Here is a 21,515-nt window from a genome sequence, read left to right on the forward strand (position 1 = left end):
ATAGAGACAGTGATTGCTCTTTTACAGTCAAATTTTGAATGCTCTGCAGCCATAGCAGGCTCCCGCTTCTGCTATGTGATAGTATGGGTATCTGTTGCTCCCATTTCACTCAAGGTTATGTAGTTTTCCTCTGAGAATAGTTGTTAGCTGAAAAGTATATGTTGTAAATGTGTGTGATGGCTGGAGGGAATTGTATTGGTAGTACAACAAGCATAAGTTGCAGAATAATCAACGAATTTGCTGAAGTGTTTCTCTTGTATTCCCAAAGGTCCTTTGGTTGTACAGGAATCCTTGATAGTATTTGGAGGAAGATGCAGTGTCTTGTTTTGATATGTAAATTAAATTCTGCCAGCAAATAGTTCAACACACTGAGATGTTGCTAGGTTATTTAAAATGAAATGCTCCCTCGCAGTTCCTGGATCTTACACTTAATGATGGTAAGGTCTTACTAGGATAATTTTGCTTGCCTTAAATCTTGTTTAAGAAAGCTAGAAATGACATTATGGAAGCTCTCCTGTATCTCACTTTTACTTGAATGATTGCTAGATGTAATATAAACTAGTGTAGCTGAATCTAGGGCTTGGAGCATTAACAGTTTCCTTGCTAGTAACACTCAAGATCCTTTACCTTTTGTTCCTGTCCTGTACAAAAGATGTAAATTTTAAGTGTCTCTGCTCAGCTGGGGGGGGTCCTTTTTTCTTTGTCTTTTTTCTTTTTTTCCTTTTTAAGAAGGCAAATAAACAAAACACCCTGAACCTGGCTGCTTTAATTGAAGAGTTTTATTTTTTAAAAAAGGGTTATTGGGTAAGTATGATTCTTTTTAATTGCGTTAGTTGAAATAAGTAGAAATAAAAGTAAAGAGTAGCAAAGGACCAAAGGTTTTGTACTGATACTATCTGAATGTGGTAGAGGATAAAGAAATGTGTATTTCATCAGCCCTCGTGTTGATGCCCCAAATTTTTAATGCAGAAGAACCAACAGAAGTGTTTGCCTGTGTATTAGATGTTCTTTTCATCCATCGGGTGGAGAAAGTATGGAATTTAGTTACAGCACAAGTGTGCACTGACCTGAATTACTGTTACTCTATGGAAAATACCTGTTCTGGTCCAAATATTCAGGTTTGAATGCAGGTGTTTTATTGTTGATTAATAATGAAATACTGCATTATTTTAGTGTCAGTGAATAGCTGGAACTTACCTTCTTAAATGCCTTGTTAAATCTTCTGTTTTCTTTGGCAGGGATGGTGGTTGATTTTCAGGGGGATTGGTCCCCTCCTCCAACCGCTGCCCCAAATGGGCCATATCTATCTATCTATAAAGAAGGGAGAGTGTTAATATTGGTGTTAGTTTTCCTCTATTCAAGTTATCCTCGAGTCCAGACTGAAAATGCAGAGGTGCCTAATTCTTCCACGTAGTAGGTTTTGGTGCCTCTAAGGCTTTGAGGAACTGGCTCCCAGTGAGTGAAGGACAGTCTGTTTTGGACAGCAGGTTTACGAAGGGTGATGCTCTGGCTAGGTGAAATAAGGAATTTAAGGAGCAGACACTAGAGTGTTTTCTCTGTCAGTTCTGTTAGCTGGTGCTTCTCTTGAGCTCTAAAACTTTCAGAAATACTCATGCTCAGCTTTGCTTAGAACAGATGGTCCGTTTCCACTGTCAGAATACCTGGGTGTGCTTTATAAATGCTGATACTGATATGAAACCTACCTTGGGACTCCTTGTTTCATGTTATTGTGTTGAGCTGGCAGAGGGACATATGCTTAGTGTTTTAAAGAAACCACTTAATACACCTCAAAGGTCTAAAATCTTGTCTCTTTTAATGATAAACCCATGAGAATTTTTTTCCTTATTGCTTAGTCTTCCCCCAGACCTATCTGGCTGCTTGTTTTTTAAAAGGCAGTGGATCATCTGCATTGGGAATGCTCTTATCGCTGAGAAGTACAAGACTCTTGAGTGCCTTTGGTGGCCCCAAGGGTTACTTTTTGGTGGCTGCTCTCCTTGCATCCAGCTATTAGATCACCTTCTATTAGTTGCTACACAGGAATGGCAAAAAGCTATTGTGCTCAGACAGACCAGGTAATTTAGGATGTGTTAGTCACAGAAAAGTTTGTTGGTGCTGAAGTACTGAGTTGTTTCAGCTGTGCAGTTGAACCTTGTAGGAGGAAGATGCTGCGGTACATAAAAATGACAGCTACGTTCTGACGTTAGGGCTTGGTAATGCCACCCTTGTTACAGCTTCTGTGTAGCGTTTCTCAAACTTTCTTAGAATATGCAATTTCCAGCTTGACACCTGATTTTTTTTTTTTTTTTAAGCTGCTTTCACTTCTGTAATGAAACTGGTTATCATTGTAAAATCTGTTAAGTTACTGCCTGAAGCTCTTTGTACATGCTTTTAACTTACCCAGTTGTCAAGTAAAACATTTCATCTAAACCAGCCTTCATCTAAGTAGTCAAAGCTGGGTGTCATTCACAGCTAAGCAAGCTGTTCATAGTTTTTTGTAATAATAGCTTTCTTACTAACTGGAGAGACTTTTGCCATGCTTTAGAGTAACAAGTGTAACTGTTTTGTAAATGTTCAAAATCTGATAATTTTGGGAAGACTTCAGTCTCCTGTGCAGTTGTCTGCCTGGAATTCTTGTCTCCATCCTGTACCTGGAAACAGGAAAGGTGTCTGACAGCGACATCCCTTTTAAGCTGAGAAGTTTGATGCAGTTGTTAGTAGGTTTTCCCCCCCCCCCCCCCCGCTCTCCCTTCTCTGATGGAGCTGTCGATTAAGCGCTTTGCTCTCAGAGAGAACCACAACCTAGTTGCTGTTTAAAAAACAAAAACAAACAAACAAAAAAGTACGGTGCAGTTTTCTTCTGCTGTAGTAGGCAGAAGACTTTAGCCTAATCTGGGGTGAAAGGATCCCTTGTAAGCTTTACTACTTCCTCTCAAAAAACAATTGAAATGAGAACTTTAGCAGCCTGTATCTCTCACCAGGGAGAGGCTTTCTTCATTTCATTGAACTGCTTTCTTTCCTTTCACAATTAGTCAGGGGTTTACTACGTGGAATGGTATTTCAGCCTTCATTTAGAGAAGAATCTGTTATGTTACCAACTAAGAACAAAACTCTTTTTTTCTGAATGCTAGGCGTTCGTATTTTGAATGCTGGGTGTTCATCTCAACACAGAAACTTATATCTAGCTGATATAAGCTTTTTGGAAGGACTGTGCATCAGAAGTCTTAATCTTGCTTGCTGGGTTGCAAAGCTAACTAAACGTTATGGATTATAGTCAGATACCTACAGCAACTTTGCCATCTTCAACACCACACTTTTTCTTTCTAAGTCTGACTGTGTATGGTGTAGTGTGGGTTTTTTGTTCAAGTGTTATCCTGGATTATTTTGCTTCTTGTAGTACCTAATCTTGAGTGATTCATATTCGGTCTCCGTTTGCATCTTGTATTGAAACAACGCTTTGCTGTTTATATTGGCATGGGACTTGAACATTGAGTGTCGCGTCCCAGGTGACCTTTGGAGCTGACTGTACGTTTGCAGGTGCTGAAGTCCTGGGAGGAGCATGGGGGGGAAGGTGTTCCTTCCTCAGCTGTGGACAGGAGGCCTAATCCTACCTGTGTTAATGGGACTGAAATTTGAAAAAACATGCAAATAATTGAAAACTTTTTTCAGAGTGGGTGAACAGTAGAATGCAGTAAGAATAACAGTAACTTTTTTCTTTCTAAAACTCCCACTTGGAACTATGGTATGCTGCTTCTAGAGTATCGCCAGTGATAACACCTAAGAAAATTCTCTTCTCTTCAGGGTTCCTGGACTACTTTGGCACATTTTATGGTGTTTATTTTTCCTTATTCCAAAGGACCTGGGCTCCTGTTGAAAAATGATGGAGTAATCTCTGGCCGGCACCTGACATGTTGAGCATCCCCTAAAAGAGCTTGCCTGGGAGAATTTGTGAAATAACGCTGTAACATGTTTGCAGTAGTATGCCTTTTTTTGTTGTTGCTATTTTCTATTGTTAAATTTCTCTTGAATTAAGTAACTGAGAAATAACTTGAAGCTACTGAAATGAGCTTTTATCATTGCAGAGGGATTTACGTCTGGAGTTAGCATTGATAGTGGTTACTTGCATAGATGCAACTTCCACTAATTGGGACAAGGGGAGGGATTTAATCTTACTATAAGCTTGAAAGAAGTCCAAAGCAAAAATACTCTGTGACTTTACTGAAGCACTAGCTTACTTGCTCACAATAAGTCTTTGTAGAGCCTGAATGCCCATAAGCCAATGGTTTTAATAACAACTTTGTATAATTTGATTTACGCTAATGTCTCTTGTAAGTAAAATCAGGTGTTTTGAACTCTGCTTGCAAGATTACTAATACTTTTAGTAGAAAAGACTTTTCTGCTGATTTTTTTTTAACCATTTATTCTCTCTTTAATCCTTGCATGGGATCTCACATGATTATGAATACTAGTATTGCAATTGAAGTCATCTGTACTTTTTCCTAGTTGTTTTTTTCTTTTTTGGTTCATGACTCCCATATGTTTAAATGTGAAACTCTGCATTCCAGGGGCAGTTTTTACGTACGCTCACAACTTCTGACAAAAGCCTGAACAACGTGAGGTATTCTTAAGTGATCGGCATGTCATAACTAAAACACCGAGAACCCCAAAAGCAAACAAAACCTCTCCTCTATAGTGGATATGCCAGGTTTATTCCCGTCTGTAGGTCAAATATTGAAGTTTTAGTAATGAAGAAAGTTATAAGGGTTTTGCTGGATCCTGGACTCTAGTCCCTGTGGCTCACAAACTGTTAAGGTGCTGAATTAGGTGCTTCACTGTTCTAAGTAGTGGTGTGCACTCTGAATCCATGTGAATTTAGGATATAAATACTTAAAGCTGACTACCTCTTAGTCTGCATAGGATCAGGTATTTCTAGTTTAGATTTTTGTAGATTATCTTAAGAGTGCGTATGGCACACGCATGGCTTGACTGTTGCCTGCAAGTTTGCTCCTTCTGCACACACAGTTGCAGCTTGCAGACATGTTCTTGCTAAAATAAGACATTCACTTAGATTCTTTGTGGTAATGACATATCCACACAGCTGATGTCACTAATGCATGTCAGTAATTAACATTGAGTTAATTCCTCACACTTGGAAGGTAGTTACTAAAGGAGTAAAAAGACTCTTTTCTGTGGATTTTTTTAAATCAAGTGCTGCTTAAAATGATGCTGCTGTGTACATAGAGTTTTAGGAAAGAGCCACTTCCCTTATGGATTGCTAGAATGTCTCTCAATCAGCTTTCTTAAATTCTCCAGTCACACAAGACTAGTTGATGCTGTATGAGAAGTAAAATGTTGTAATGTGAAAGCCTGGATTTGTTCAGAATGTAGAGAGTGCTTGTGCTGGGCTGAAGGAGAGGTGCAGGCAAGCAGGATTTTATTGTGTTTGTCTGAGACTGAAATATTCTTCTTTGATAGCACAGTTGTCTCGGCAACAATTGCTTGCAAGGTTTCTTAGAGCAGCAAAATGGACCCGGAGGTGCTCAAAGCACTTTGTAAGGAAAGATGTGGAGTTGCTCGTCCTTATGCGTTTGTTGGACCTCTGCAGTGTTTCTGTGGTCTGGACACTGCAGTTTCTGGGTTGTTAATAATAATTCTTATTGTCCCTTGTTTCATCCCTACCATATGTCAAGTTTGTGGAGGGAAGTACAGTGAGGGAGAGGGTCCCACGTTCAGATTAACTCCAGCACTCTGTGTGCTGCCGGCAAGTCAAAGATGGCTCTAGTTTCGCGCACCTTCAGAGGTGTTTCCTTCAGTGCCACGTGGGGTGGAGGTGGTGGAACTGCAGTGTTTCTGTGCCGTGCCCATTTCTGCTGCCAGCCCTAGCAGTTGCTGAGCAGGTTCTCCTGAATGTGAGGCTTGCTGCCTAGATAAAACAAAGGGGAGGAAACAAATGTAAGAAATTAAAACCAAGAATTAACCTTTTCTCTTTACTGCAAATTAGCATGTTCCTTTCTTGTAAGTAAAACCCTGGAGCAAGCTAACTTTACGTTAAAACATTGGCTTATCACTAAAGGTACAAAAATGACTACAGATTATCTGGTCATCTTTAATCAAGTCTGATTTATAGCTTTCTGATTTATCTTTCAGCATCTACTAACCCGTGTCTCCTTTGAGTTCTAGAAAGTTTCTGTGTATGCAGGTTCTCTTGGGGTTAGAAGCTATGAAGTGGACGTGGAGTTGGCTTTTATTGGGGAAAAACTACAAGTACTGTTTCAGTAGATCTCTAAACTTAATGCTTTGTGTATATTGTTTTTCTTATCCAGACCAGCATGTTTTGGAAATTTGATCTCCATTCGTCATCCCACATAGATACGCTTCTAGAGAGAGAAGATGTAACACTGAAGGAATTGATGGATGAAGAAGATGTTCTGCAAGAGTGCAAGGCTCAGAATCGCAAACTTATAGAATTTCTGTTGAAGTCAGAATGTTTGGAAGATTTAGTTTCATTTATTATAGAAGAACCACCTCAAGACATGGATGAAAAAATTCGATACAAGTAGGAAAACATGGTTGGGGGGGCAGGGTTGGAAGGTAGAGGGCCACCTTACTCCAGTTAATTTATAGTACGTTTTGAGTTCCTGCATGCTGGTGTGTAATAGAGTACCGGTATCTTCAGAGTAAGTTTTGTTTTCAAGGGGTGTTGTAGGGCTTTTAATTAAATGAGTCATGCTAATATTTGTGGAATCTTCTTCTAATGAAAGGTTCTTTTTTTTTGTACAGAAATGCTTCCAAATCAATTGCTGCCCAAAGGAAGCTTTCAAAAAACCAGAACTCTCATAAAGAATCTTTGTTACACCTTGTGGTGATTAAAAATAGTTGAATGAAAACCCCTATTTGGGTGATACATTTGGGTGCTTAGTCTTGTTTTATCAGTGACTAGTCAGGTGTTTTGAAGATGCATTTTTGGAAAGTCTCTACCACTCCTTGGAAGCATTTACTTAACATCTGGTTGCTGATGTTTTCCATTGCAGAGCCAGAACTGTATGATTATAGAGTTTGGCCCTGGTTGTTTTGGTAGCTTGCCAAGAAGGTTCAAACTTAGCAATGACCCTAGCAATTCCCATATAAGTATTCTCCCCCTTCCCCCATTTTGGGGTGGTCTGTGAAGAAAGCCCGGTGTGTTTTGTTTTTTTTGGCTCTGTAGAAAAACTAATGTGAAATATGCTACCTTCCTAGTTCTGTCACCTATGGCAAAGCAGACTTTCTGTAACTGTTTATAGTTGGGTTTGAGATTGAGATGTCTTCCACTGGGAAGCCTTAAACTGCTAACGCTGTCATAATTATTTTTAGTGTGAGTGAGTGAGCGATATTGTTGTCAAATACAGGAAATTACTGGACTCTTAGCTTAAGTCACAATGTTGTGAACCATACTTCTGGTTCTGTGGCGTGAAGCAGTACTAGCTAGTTCTGCAAGCCTTGTCAGCCTTCCTTTGACTAGTTTAGTGAGACTTCTTACCATTTTTAATAAGTAAGGAAGTGCTAATACTGAAATCTTGACCTCTTTATTATAGATTATCTCATGTTAAAGAGGGGCAAACACAGCACTCCCTCCCCTGTATCAGTCCATTACTATCAGTCTGTTTAATTTCTTGATATCCAACTCTTTTCTGCTTCAAAAGAAGAAATGAAATGGCTTCTGAAATAAGAGGTTAATATTTGAACAGATGAGCCTACCAGAAGATCTTGAAATAAAAGCCTGTCCTCTCCTTTCCCCATTTCCCTAGTGTTGTCCATATTGCTACTGCAGAACAAAGTCTTTTTCTTAAAAAGAGCAGCGCTTGTAGCCTGCATATGCAGGTATGTTAACTTGTGCTAGTCTGCTTTTTAGTTGCTGCAGACCTACTGTGCTTAAACTTTGTCAGAAGTCCTACAAGGCAGCTGCTTTTCTGAATTCAGACTTGACAGTGTAACTTCCTGTAAGTATGAATGATGGATTTTTTTTTTCCTCCTATTTCCAGATATCCCAACATATCCTGTGAGCTGCTTACGTCAGATGTCTCACAGATCAATGATAGGCTGGGAGAAGAAGAATCCTTACTTGTGAAACTGTACAGCTTCCTCTTAAATGAATCTCCTCTAAACCCTTTACTGGCCAGTTTCTTCAGCAAGGTGCTAAGTATTCTTATAAGCAGAAAACCAGAACAGGTAAATGCTTGCAAGCTTTCCAGTTTAACAAATGCTTCACTGAAGTTAGAATACTCAGTAACGTTCCCTTAAGGCCGCACTTCCAAGGGGTAGCAGCTGAGTCAAAGAGCAGCGTTCGTATTTCCACACTAACTCTTTTATAGTATGCACAGGATTTAAAAACAGGATGACTAAGCTATGTTTGATTCAGATTTACCTGAGCCATTTATGCAGTCAGTAACCGCCTGGGTGCGAGTGCTTACCTTTTGGCTTACCTCAGTATTTGCATGGTGATGTTTGCATTAGGTGACTTAGAGAAGAAGGTGAGTGAGTCGAAGCCCTGGGAGTGGGTCCGACTTGTGCAGGGTCACAGCCTGGTGTAACGAAGGCCTGTCGTATGACTGGGTGAGACATCCAGAGTCCTCCTTCAGAAAGGCCGTACTCCTGTGTTCATGTGGCCTGATACTGCACATGGCTGCAATGACTGGCTCTGGTACCTGAGCAAATTAAGTTTGTCGTTCTGTTCCCTGTTTTTAGCTTAGCAAGCTATGAATTTGCCTGAAAGAGTGTTGTGTTAAGGTTTTGCTGTGTCCAGCTTTGCTTACGGAGCGGTTTTGGAGATGGGAAATTCATACCTAAGAGGAAAGCTGAGTGTGCATTGGTTACAAGCAGCTTATGGCCAGCAGGTTGGGCCTGAGAGTAGGCCCAGGACACACTGAATGTAGCGTAGGTCTGTCCTGTGTCATTCTTGCTACTCTATAAATGTGTACTATTTTATCTTGCGTTGTACTGCAAACTTTAAGATGTAGAAGTGTTTAAAAAGTTTTCATTTACTTTCAACTTGTAGGAGAGAGAAATCAAGTTAAAATTCTTTGTCATAATCTACCATGTAAAATGCAGAGAAGCAAATGTCAGCGTCTTTCTTCTTTGTTTCTAGATTGTGGATTTTTTAAAGAAGAAACATGATTTTGTAGACCTCATTATTAAGCACATAGGGACCTCTGCTATCATGGACTTGTTGCTCAGGCTACTGACTTGCATAGAACCTCCACAACCCAGGCAAGAAGTGTTAAATGTGAGTAAAGTTTCTTAAATGAATTTTGGCTTGTGTGAAATGCAAGATGGCTTCTCTGCTGTTAGTTTTACTAAGTTCATTTCCTGAATGTGCTGAAATTAGATGTGCATGTTTGCTCAAGATTTGTTGCTGCTTTCCCAGAGGAGCCACAGCACTGGTGGGACCAACTTAAAAGCTTAAATAAAAACACCTGAGTGACTGGTCTATTCCACTGGGCTTTAATAGCTAACAACTATTGGATGCAGTTTTAGAACTGTCTTGGACCTTAGGGAGCATACTTTCTTTGCATCAGAAAGTTTATTTTAGAAGCTGAGGCTTTAGTCAGCTAAAACTTTTGCTGGTCGTATGGAATTTGCAGACCCCTTCGTGTCATACTGACCTAACTCTCACACTTGACGCTTACTTTGTCCCAACTTCCTGGTAGCTATGAGAACAGCTGCCTATGTTAGGCTCTTCTGATAGTCAGTGTGCAAGTTGCCCTTGATACCACAAATTAAATTGAGCTAAAGTGAAAATATTTGCAAAAGATATTTTGTAATGTGTTGAGACAGTCCCCCCTTGGTTCCCCCTCCTCCAGATAATCATTTTGGGAGGATTTTCCTTCTACACAGAACCTAAGTCTTTTCTTACAGTTGCTCTGAAACATTAACCTTGCTTTTTTTTTCTTTCCTTTTTTGAAGTATTGTTAGTCCATGTTTGGAGATATCAGTAGTTTCACTCATGGCAGTTTTCAATCTACTTTTAATTCATTTAATACTAACTTAATTTAACTCATTCACTTGAATAGCATTCTGTTAATGCCTGCAAATATTTTTACAGTGGCTAAATGAGGAGAGAATTATCCAGCGGCTTGTGGAAATTGTACATCCGTCTCAAGATGAAGATGTAAGTACTGTTCTGATGCTCTTCTGGGTCTGTCTGTTCAGCAGATTACTGTACATAGATAGTTTCAGAACTTGTTAGTTTTTCTGCTTGCTTTTCTACAGTAGGCTGATTTCAGTATTGTTGAAGTTTCTCCTTTAAGCTTAGGTTTTGCACAATTTCAGACCCAGGTCAAAGCTTGGCCCTGATGCAGACTCAACATGGTTTGAAGATCTGTCTTTAGTTTTAGTGCCTTCACACTGGAAATAGATTCCAGTCTTCTGCCTCAAGTCTTTCTGTGGCTTGTTAAGTTTTAATTATGGAATAAAGCTATTGCAGAAATGTTTCTGTGTAGGAGAGAATCTTGTCCGAGTGAAAACTTTCAGCTCTTTTAACGAATACTTTTAGTTTGTGTTATTAGTCTTATAATGAAAAGCTCTGCTTTCCTGTTCCAGAGGCATTCAAATGCATCGCAGTCACTCTGTGAAATTATTCGTCTAAGCAGAGACCAGATGTTACAAGTACAGAACAGTACAGAACCAGATCCACTGCTTGCAAGTCTAGAAAAGTAAGTTGGTTGGTTGAACTTCTCATTTTATATTAGGTTCTTTAAAATAGTGGCATTTAACTTTTGGCCTTTAAAACACTTAGAAATGGCAAGCTCCACTCTTCCTGATGAACTTTGGCTACCTGTCATGTCTGTGTGTAATTTGAAATAGCTCAGCAAGTAAGCAGAGCCTGCTTGGATGACTTCCCTGATTGCTTCACATAGTTATTTTTGTCAGATTCTAGTATTTTGCCTCTGCCTAAAGGATGTTAGATTAAAATATTTCCTGTGCCACCGAAGTTAGTAGGATCAGACGTGTGGAGGTCAGCTTGAGAAGTGTGCAGAGTACGCACGGGAGACTTTGGCTTCGGTCTCTTGAATATTTTAAGTTAAATTAACTGTTGTTAGCAGAGAAGGTGTTCCTACTCCCTTCTTCCTCCTGGCAGTTCTAGGTTTGTGTGGCTGTGTGGCGAACTGAATCATTTTTTTTGATCTGGCTTAAAACTGACAGTTTTTGTAGGGTTGGTTTTAAGCCAGATCAAAAATCTAGTACAGGAGAGGGAGCAAGAAAATGTGATTGGGGCAGGGAGAATGGACTAATTAGTCTACTGATACCTGCTAGCTTGAAATAACTGAGGCTTTAATTTCTCTTATCTCTTCCCTTTACAAGGGTAAACAGTAGCTAATTCTGTTAACTGCCACATCCTAAAGTAGTGTTATGTCTGACATCAATGCTTTTCTTTTCAGGCAAGAAATCATAGAGCAGCTGCTGTCTAATATTTTTCATAAAGAAAAAAATGAATCTGCAATAGTCAGTGCAATCCAAATATTGCTGACTTTACTTGAGACAAGGCGACCGACGTAAGTGTTGCTACTTTTATTTAAACTATGCCTGCGTGGTTTAGCTGGACAGCTATTGAACAAGAACTGAAGTGATTCTTGTGTACTGAATGACTGATCCGTTTTTTTGGCTTGCTACAGCTGAAAAAGTAAAAGAGTAGAACAAGTGATAGCTCTTGGCATTATATTTTCAGTAAATGATTGGTCTTTCTGCACTTTTTATTCTAGAAACTAGCTTAAGCGCCTCTTAAAAGATCAGACTAGTTAAATTTAATCGGCGTATGTTTCTGGAAGCAAGGTACAGGGTACCTACATGCAGTACGGTGGAGTGGGTATTGACTTTTTTTTTAAACTCTGACTCGAAGTTACTTGGAATCTTATTACAGCTTCACTTTGAGAAACCACTGGGCAGAGCTTTGATCTTTCTGTGGTACATTCAGTTTCTTTATATTATTCAGGGTAGCCTAAAAATTTCCTTCTCTGCCATGAGAAAGGAAACAGATGTGATGATTAATCTCTTGCTGAAGTCCATACTGGAGATTTTGAGCACAGTAAACGTACAGTTATTAGGGCTAGTGTTTGGAAAATACCATTCCACTGTTAGTTCACGCTTAATTTATATCTGTAGCTTTTTGTCTTTCCTTACTTCTTCTGTTTACATGCCTTCAGAACAGTGACACTCAAAATCTTATCTTAATAATGTTTTGGAACTGATCTTGATATTAATTGTCAGACTTTGCTTGTGTGTGTTTTAGATTTGAAGGCCATATAGAGATCTGTCCTCCAGGCATGAGCCATTCGACATATTCGGTCAATAAAAGTGTTTTAGAAGCCATAAAAGCACGACTTTCATCCTTCCATGAACTCCTACTTGAGCCTCCAAAAGTAAGTGAAATCTTGTGTTACCAAATGAAAATGAAGCGAGGCTTTCACTGCATTACTATTTTAGACAGATTCTAATAACAAACAGAACCTAGTTTGTCTGACAGAACCTAAGCTTCTTCACAGCCAGTTTTGAGCTTTGCTATTTGTTATTCCAGCTTAAACTTTGTTCATCTGGCAAAATAGCCTCGAAGCAATTGCTTCTTTCCTAAAGCAAGGACAAGATATTTTCTACGTATTTCGAACCAAAACAGCTTTGTGCCAAAAATAAGTGTAGATAGATCAGAGGAGTGGTTATTAGAGGACATGAAAACATCTTCTGAAAGACAGTACAGAGGAGAGATTTACTTAAGAGGGTCAAGGTAGGTGAATTATGCAGGTGGATCTTAGAACTCTGCAAATCATAAAACGCTGGAATAATTGGTTGCTCAAAAACTTAGGCTAAAGGAAAAGGGAGTTGACATGTTTGGTAGCCTTTCAAAGAAGGGTTCATGTTAAGCAAAGTGATGTCTGGGTTCCTCTGGGGCAGGTCCCGTTTTCCGCTTGAAAACGTTATTTGGATAGGAAAAATGGACTACGGATACTTCAGTTGTTTGGGGGCATTGTGCAGTCTTGATGTGGGCCATGCAGAAGTCCCAGGCATGACTGTGACCCAGGCGGGCAAGCTCCACTGCATGTGCCCTGCAATCCAAGCATGGCAAATTCTTTGATTCTCTAATTTTTTCTCTCCCCCTCCACCCCTTTTTAACTGAAACTTTTATTTTATGGTAAACAATGTACCCATGTCATGCTGTTGTAAGAGACAAATACAACAAGCTGTATAAATAGGGATTTTTGCCTGTAATCCATTGCACTTTTACACCCAAATTGACACTGGCAGAATTTTGGCCAGAGTACTGCATCCCAAATTGGGTGCTGCAATCTGTGAGAGATGAGGACCTGTGGACCGGAGTGAAAGTAATGACTAAAATCTATAAATTGCAAGATACAAGGTGGAGGGGAGGAGGGGCAAAGCAAGGTAGTGGAAAGAGATTGTTTTAGCCTAGTGAAGATAAGAGGCTTTCAGATGTGTTAAGAGGTAATGAATGGACAGTTTCTTTGCATTTTATCTTTATTGCAACAACATGACAAGAAATGGATCTACATGACAGTAAAGCAAGGTCAGGTTAGATATTTAAAAATTTCCTGATGGTTAGAAATACTAAGCATTTGAATAAATCATCTAGTGAAGTTACTCAATCTGTTGTTGGTGACTCCAAGCAATAGTTAAATGAGCATCTGTTAAGGGTACACCTAAATTCAGCCTTAGGTAGGGAATGGATTGAACAAACAGGCAGGATGCTGGTTGTCTGCCCTCTGAAGTGGGTCAGGCAAAGATGACCTGCAGTGTCAGGACGTTTTTCGATGGTCGTCTTGTTGAAATGTTTTTGTGTATTACGATGGAAAGACGTTTTCATGATGACTTTCCCCTGCTTCTGTACTTTTTGCTATTTTTTTAGCTCTTGCAGTAGTTAATACCAGGTTTTCCTGATAGGCTGGTACTTAATTGTGTGACAACAGGTCTGGTCTGTTAACCATGTAAATTCCTATTTAAAAAAACATGGTGCTTGTTACACAAGAAACAGTGCCTGGGAAGAAATATTCTTACTGTATTGGAAGTGACTGCTTCAAAGAGCACTAGAATAACATGCCAGAGATGCTTATTGCCTAATGAAATTTTTTAAAGTATACTATGTCAGACTTGTTAGGGCGTAATAGCATGTTAAAGGCCATGTCCACCTAGCTGTTTATGTATATTGTGGTAACGTGGAGCATAGCTGTACATGGATTAACCAGTGAGAAGCATAAGTATTTCCAAATGCCTTTTTAAGATGGGTGAGAAAGCACCTACTTTGAGATCCTGTAGGTACCACTCAATTTTTAAGTAGCCTTTGCTTTCATGTGGCCAACTGTGTTTCAGTGCTCCCTGTCTATCTAGTTGAAATAAGGTATAGTGTTCAGAACTAAAAATGATTTTTTTTTTTTTTTTTTTTTTTTTTTTTGCAGGCTAAGGTAAGGCTGTTACTGAGGGACTGGTTAGAAATGTTTTTAACTGTTACTCTAATTGAGCATAGTAATGCTGAGTTGGCTTTAAAGTGTTTTAATGGTTTTCATGTACCTCTTTCCTTTTTTAGAAAAGTGTCATGAAGACAACATGGGGTGTATTGGATCCACCTGTGGGGAACACACGTTTAAATGTGATCAGATTAATATCTAGCCTATTACAAACGAATACAAGCAGTGTGAATCAGGAGCTTATAGAGCTTAACAGCATAGGAGTTATACTGGTAAGAGCTTTATGCTGCCTTCCTTGTTTTTGTGAAGCGCTATTAAGATCTTTTCTAATCTTTGTCACTGCAGGTTTGTAGTGTATTTTCCAGTAAAACTCTTCAGTTTGCGTGTTGAGGCTTCTATCGCACTGTTTGAGAACTTTAAATATCTGATTTCGCTATTCAGTTCAGTCTATTTGAAGTCAGCATTTTCCTCTGATCAGCTGAATGGCTTTTTATACCTTCATAGATATGATTCTTCTTGAAGTTTTTTTTTCCTTAACAAGCTTGTTTTTCGTCTCCATGTTCTCAAGTTTTTGGCCACAGTTCAAAGCTTCCCTGCAGTTCTCATCCTTTTCCGAAGTTGTTCCATCAAAACCTCTTTTCCTGTCTTTATAATGTACATGACGCCAAATGGTATCTCAGTGTTGCCCTGTACGGGGTCAGCTTCCCTTGTTTGATAGCTCATCTGCTTTCAGACCTCTTTCCGAAAGAAAATTGTTGCCCAATTAACTTGCACTCTGTCTGCTTTTTTGCTAATGTAGTGTGTATACTCTGCGTACTTCCCTGCCCACCTCCTACTTCAGCTGTAGTAGGACACGTTCTTTGTGGAAAACCACATTTAGGTTGACCAAAAAATTGAAATGCTTTTGTCAGTTAACAAATACCTAGCGAAACAGCCTGGAATTTATACTACAGCTTCTAAATAGAATATGTAAATTTCTGTTTCTAAACAAGTAGGTTGTTATTTAAACTAAACTTCCTGATGTTGAACATGCTTGTCTGTTGCAAATTTCACATAATAAAAGTAATGATAGCCATATAAACTCAGTGATTCATAGTGTTTGCTACTGAAACAACACAGTCTGTCTCTACCGTGCAGACTTTAGGAATAGTAATTGTCTAGTTGTGATAACTTACCTCTGGGGGGAGGATGTCATTAGCTTAGAAGGATTGGAAGAGGATTGGAGCTCTTTAAATGTGCTTTTTGAATGAGACTTCAATAGCACTGTTCAATATTGTTCCAGTCATTGCCCATATTTCTGTTACCCTAATTCTGTTTTGCCAGTGACAATCATTGGACTCTTGTAATAAAAATGCAGTCTAAAATAAATGGATGTGATGCTTTAAAAACTATTTTTCCTATGTTTAAGCAGAAAACTATGGAGAACCAAGAACAGGATTAGATGGATGGTATTCATTTTATCTCAACCTCAGTACCTCAGTATTTGTCTGTGTTTTGTGTAAGGTACTTAATCTTAAACTGCACTTAGTTTACCTGAAGTGGCAAGAGAAATCTATCAAGGGTGATTAATGTCATAAATAGCATTTCTGACTCGGGGACTCTCTGGGCCGCAGCTCGCTGAAGGAGCGTAGCTGGGGAACATGATAGCGTCCTTGTCTTCCTGTGTTCCCTGAGAATGCATTGCTGGTTACCCCCAGGATGAATGCGGTTACAGATTTGTTCTGATCCTGTCTGGTAGACCTTTTTCTGTTCAGATAATAGCAACTACAGGAATTAACTACTTTTTTTTTTTTTTTCTGGGTCACAAATTTTCTCTTCCAGAATACTTATTTGTAAAATTTGAACAACTTGCTTATGCATAGTCACTCAAATAACTTGCTGGGGTGAGACTTGGTTATGTCTAAGGAAAAGACCCTGGTTTGTGTGAACCCTGTTGAACTTATTTTTCAGGACATGTTCTTCAAATATACGTGGAATAATTTTTTGCATACTCAAGTGGAAATCTGTATTGCATTGATTCTTGCAAGTCCTTTTGAAAGCACAGAAAATGGCACAATTACAGATCAGGATTCCACTGGGGACAATCTTTTACTGAAACATGTAAGTTGTGTTTTCAGGGGGTGTTCTTGAACTTCCTCTTCCCAAGGTATTGTAGCTGTTACTCTTATATAAAGAAAAATTGTGGTATGGTTTATGTATGTAGAATGAACAGGAATATTTTTCTGGGTTTTGGTAATATGTCTGTTCCTGTTGCTAAATCTGGAGGTCCTGTAGAGACTTTCTTTTCCTTTGTTTTTCCCTTCTCTCAAAGGGAGTGTGTATGCAGAGGTGCAAGTACCTTGTTTTCTTGAAAGAGCAGTTCCTCTTATTTTTAGGAATGAAAATACTATTTCAGTAGCTATACTGTAGTAGAACTCAGCAGCTACAATCAGAAAGAAGTAAAGGAGGAGGCTTGGCTTGGGATCTGTTTGACTGCTGCTTCTGAACTTTACATCTATTAATGAAAGAATCTATCCTGAACTTGAAACTTGTCTTGTAAGATTTTGGTTTTTGTTAAAATCAATCCTAAAATGCATACTGGCGTCCACCTAATTTTAAAAGTGTTGAGTTTATTTTTCTTTTTTATAGCTCTTCCTTAAGTGCCAATTAGTAGAACGAATACTTGAAGCATGGGAGATGAATGAAAAGAAACAGTGAGTAGCTAGCTTTTATTCCTTTTCTGTGATTAAGGTCCATGTCAGATGTGACTTTTGACATAAATGTTTGACCAGTTCAGAACTGGGCCAACTAATATTTTCTTGCCTCTGTCTTAAAATGCCACTTTTTTTTAAGGAGCTGTCTACTGAGGTGTACTGTATATTCAGCGCTTTTCACACCTTAATTCTGTTAGTGCTGTATGGAAGTACAATTTTATGTGTGATAGATGGAATAATTAAGTTCTAAAAACATGCATTAACACTTGGATTAAAACTTTCACTCATATTGAACTTGCTTTCTTAAAGGTCTTCTGTTTCTCATTTAGTTATGTCTGAAGTTCAGGCTTTTTTGGTAGTATTTTAATGCTCTTTTGCCTTACCACTTGAATATAATTGAGCCTATTTCTTGCCATATGTAATCTATTATATATGTAGTCCGTGCCAACTAGTAACTGAGTCTACCTATCTTCAAGGTCAGGAGCATATCACAAATCTTGAGAGGGGCAAGGGAAAAGAAAAGCTTGCATGTTTTTCTCCAGTAAGCGATTGAAAACAGTTTATGAACACATTGTAGCATATTACATAGTGGTAAGGAACAGACTCCAGAGTAGTAAAAGCAAAGTCTTCAGCAGTAGAATATCTTCTAAAAGTGTGTGCCTGGGAAGAGATGGAAACTTCAGGTAACACAAACTGTCTGAAGCTGTGTTGGTAGCAGAAGAAAAACCCTTATCTTAACTTGATGAGGTAGAACAGCCCTCTGTTTGCTCGGGAGAACACTAAATGGTAAAAGCTAATCTGTCAAAATACTGAATTGGCTGACTGGCTTGGTGTTGCTAGTTTGCTGGTGTATTCTGTGAGAAACAAATGCTACTCCGCGCAAAATCCTCATTCCTCTCCGATATGAATTGGGTGGTAAATACATGGCTGATGTAACTGACCTGGGAAGAAGGATGTTCAAAGAGGTGAAGAGGATGGTACAAAGTAAGGGAACTCAAAGTGGGATAGTGGCTTAATTTAACTGTAGAAATAAAATAGAGGATGCTCGGGAGAGCACTATATCACGTTCTCCTGAGGTTATAGAGAAGTCTCTTTCCACACTCCCAAATGAAAGACAACAGCTGCTGATTTAAAAAAAAATATATATATATATATAGATAGATAGATAGCTTCAACCTGAAGATGAGTATGTTCTTGATCTAGTGCTTAGAAAACATTGGTATAAATCAGAGATTGTACTTATATCTAGAAAGAATTTATTTGTAAGAAACAAGCAGGCTGTTACACCTGTTTATCTCATCTTGTACATGTATGATTCCTTATATCAAAGGTAACAGTTTTAAAGATAATTATTTAAAAATATTTTTAGCCTAGCTTTTTCTGCAAATCTTTTTTTTGTTTGTTTTGTATTGTGTTTTTTTTTTTTTAAACTCCCTTGCATTCTATTATCTAATACTATTTCAAGCAGCTCTAGAAACTTGAGGGTGGCAGGTTTTTTCTGCTGGTAGTGTCTGATATACTGATTTGTTGGGATTAATAAGCATTTACTAACAAAAGATATATTCTAGAGTTCTGGCTAGGCAATAACAAGTAAGTCCACTCATCAAATGCAAGCACTCTTTGACATATCCTGTGTTGCAAGATAACCTTTTGCCATCATGCAACATGTGTTGCTTGTTGTGAATGTGCATTTTACCTGAGCTCTCAAGGAAATGGGACGGGGATCTCAAGTTGTTCCTGTAAACAGTGTGGTACCACTTCATTCCTGACGCTTTGTGTTGACCTGACTTAACTACAGTGCTGTGGTTACCTCTTGTGGAGGGCAGTTATGGTGAAAAACAAGTAACATGAATCATGTGTGCGTAACATGTGCTAGTTCCTGAGCTGGTTATCTGCTGAGGCTTTCAGTCAAGTTCACAGATTTGCCAAGCCAGCTGAGTAGGCGTCTCTCTCTCTCTCTCTCTCTCTCTCTCTCTCTGCCACTCCCATCAGTTTTAAAAAACACAGCAAATGTCTGGCTAGTTTGCAGCTAAATGCTAGAAGTTCAGCCCAGGTTTGGAGTTCTAATTTTAGTTCTTTGGTCAGATCTAGAGCAGTGCCAGCTAGTCATAGCTACCTAAAACACTAGTCTGGAAACTGCTGCTTCTGGTTGCTAGAAGGCAGTTCTGTCATATAAAAATATCAGATCTGCCATAGTACTTTAACTTTTAGTGGTTACTTAAATATTACTTGTAAACTTCGGGAAAGCGATAGTCCATAGTCCTGACTTAAAATTATTTCTAGTATACACAGCCAGAAAGGGGTGACAAACTAAATTTAAGAGACTCCTGCAATGTTAGAATATATAGGGTGTAAGAAATTCTTTTCTTTTGATAGTCTTAAACTCAGAGCTCCAATAATGCTTTGTGTATTATGATGTTGAAAAATACACTTTTCCACAACTGAAGGGTTTTTTCCCCGTAACTATGGGTCTGTTATTAATTTTGTCTGGATCCTGACCATGCTGTGCCTTCTTAGTTTCCCCGTACGAAAAAATGTGGAAGCAGAAGGAATGCGTTCAAGTACTCTGCATTTCCTTCATGATGATTTACATGCTTGTGAGTCTTAAACTAGCTTAGGGTAGCCTGACCACTTCGTCTTAAATTCTGGAGTATTTCTGTGAACCTTCAGCTTGAGAACCTTTAGGTTATTTACCTTGTGTAACTTCCTTGACTTTACCATAGTAGCTGATAACAAAACATACTAATGCGGTTACTCTGAATGCAAACAGTTTGAACTCCTTTCTTCTCTTGCAGGGCTGAAGGAGGAAGGCGGCATGGCTATATGGGTCATTTAACAAGGATAGCAAACTGTATTGTGCATAGTACTGACAAGGGGCCAAACAGTGCACTAGTCCAGCAGCTTATTAAAGGTAACGTTAATACTTGAAGCTTCTCTTCACTGCTTTCCATACCAAATTTTGGGGGAAATGAATCATACTTGCATTAAAAGGCAGCTTTGGGGTAAAAGGAAAGAACATTGATTACTTCTGACCCATTCAATTTAAAATTGGCTATCCTTAAACATATATTTAAGTTTCCTCCAAACTTCCTGAACAGTATCAAAGCTCTTTAAAATACATATGAGGAGATGTTGACCTGCTTAGCTTGGACCCGCTTGCTAGGTGGGGTAATCCATAGGGGTTTAGGAGGATGTGTGTTGCTTGCGTTAGTTCTGGTAGCCTTCATTTTAAGAGTGGAGGAGAAAAGACCAATTAAAAGTGAAGTGATACTTCACTGTCAATAATATTAATCTTTTCTATTTTTTCTCTTCCTGTTTCCTATCCTAGAGCTTCCGGAAGAGGTCAGAGAGCGATGGGAGACATTCTGCACAAGCTCTTTAGGAGAAACTAATAAAAGGAATACAGTGGACCTGGTAAGTGGTGTTAAGTTTGCAAGTCGTTGCTGTTTACTTGGGCCCCTGTTTCTTTTTGTTGGGAACCCAGCTTTGCTTCAGTCTTTCCAGCTGCCGTGCTGCTGAGATAGTGTCAGCAAGTACATCCAGTAGCTGAGCTGATGCTTCTTTAGTTTCCTTCTCAACTATAGCTACATCGCTAATACTTTGCATGAGAGTGCTGCAGTAGCTCACTCTGTGTAGCTCCTCTCGGACAGCCACTAGGAAGGAAGATGTCCTTCCTTACTGCTTCATGTTAGGTTCCTTGAAACTTCCTGTCTGCTCAGAGTACAGACTAAAAGTGCAGAAGTCGGTGTTAATTTCTTCTTGTACAGTATGTATAATAGTGAGTTTTTATGTAACGAATTTTAATATATAATTTACATACTTATATATTATAATCTAAATATTTAACCTTTTTAACATATAATGAATTTTTCCCTTGTTTAGAGATTTCTTCCGCTGGACCAAGGCCAAGAGAGGCCTCATCTAAAGAGGCAGAAGTTTAAGCTGATCTATACTTAACACTATAGCAATTCTTAGCTTTTAAGATACCTGGTCGCTTATTTGGACTTACTCGGCTTAACAGTAGACTTTCCTTAAAACATATCCCCAAGCTCCACAATATTCAGATGAATGGAAATATGAAGCATTAAAACATATGTCTGAAACTCACTTTGGAAATACGGTGACTGGTTTTGAATTTCTCAAGTTAGAGGCCTCATTTCTACTCTCGTGATCCGAGACTCATGAGAATTAATTGGCATTTATTTCGAAGATAAACACGAGCAGTAAAACGTGGCAGAGGAGATGGTAAAAGACAGATCTTGGGAAAACTCAGCTTGTTGTTTTCCGGAGTCAAGTGTAAGTTACACTGTTTGCGTGGGTGAACGCTGAAAGCAACCGTTACGGAGCTCCCCAGTCACGCTGCCCCAGAATCTCCCCGCTT

General features: G+C 38.9%; 1 protein-coding gene across 10 annotated transcripts in view; it reads left to right on the forward strand.

Annotated features, from left to right (window-relative positions):
* The window catches only part of PPP6R3 (protein phosphatase 6 regulatory subunit 3), a 63,888-nt gene that overhangs the window by 18,198 nt on the left and 24,175 nt on the right, over positions 1–21,515 (forward strand). For 6 of the 10 annotated variants that reach the window (XM_064513239.1, XM_064513238.1, XM_064513241.1 and 3 more), the window contains 12 exons: positions 6,321–6,553; positions 8,016–8,202; positions 9,119–9,256; positions 10,076–10,141; positions 10,573–10,685; positions 11,412–11,525; positions 12,260–12,389; positions 14,561–14,713; positions 16,392–16,541; positions 17,070–17,134; positions 19,930–20,045; positions 20,463–20,548. In XM_064513239.1, coding sequence (XP_064369309.1) covers positions 6,327–6,553; positions 8,016–8,202; positions 9,119–9,256; positions 10,076–10,141; positions 10,573–10,685; positions 11,412–11,525; positions 12,260–12,389; positions 14,561–14,713; positions 16,392–16,541; positions 17,070–17,134; positions 19,930–20,045; positions 20,463–20,548 — 1,545 coding nt within the window. In that variant the 5' untranslated portion in view covers positions 6,321–6,326. Of the gene's footprint in view, positions 1–416; positions 438–3,853; positions 3,976–6,320; positions 6,554–8,015; positions 8,203–9,118; positions 9,257–10,075; positions 10,142–10,572; positions 10,686–11,411; positions 11,526–12,259; positions 12,390–14,560; positions 14,714–16,391; positions 16,542–17,069; positions 17,135–19,929; positions 20,046–20,462; positions 20,549–21,515 lie in introns of those variants that run through there. The other 4 variants (XM_064513234.1, XM_064513236.1, XM_064513243.1 and 1 more) reach the window with 2 other exon arrangements.

The sequence above is a fragment of the Dromaius novaehollandiae genome, chromosome 5, assembly GCF_036370855.1.
Source record: "Dromaius novaehollandiae isolate bDroNov1 chromosome 5, bDroNov1.hap1, whole genome shotgun sequence".
In the NCBI taxonomy this organism is placed as follows: domain Eukaryota; kingdom Metazoa; phylum Chordata; class Aves; order Casuariiformes; family Dromaiidae; genus Dromaius; species Dromaius novaehollandiae.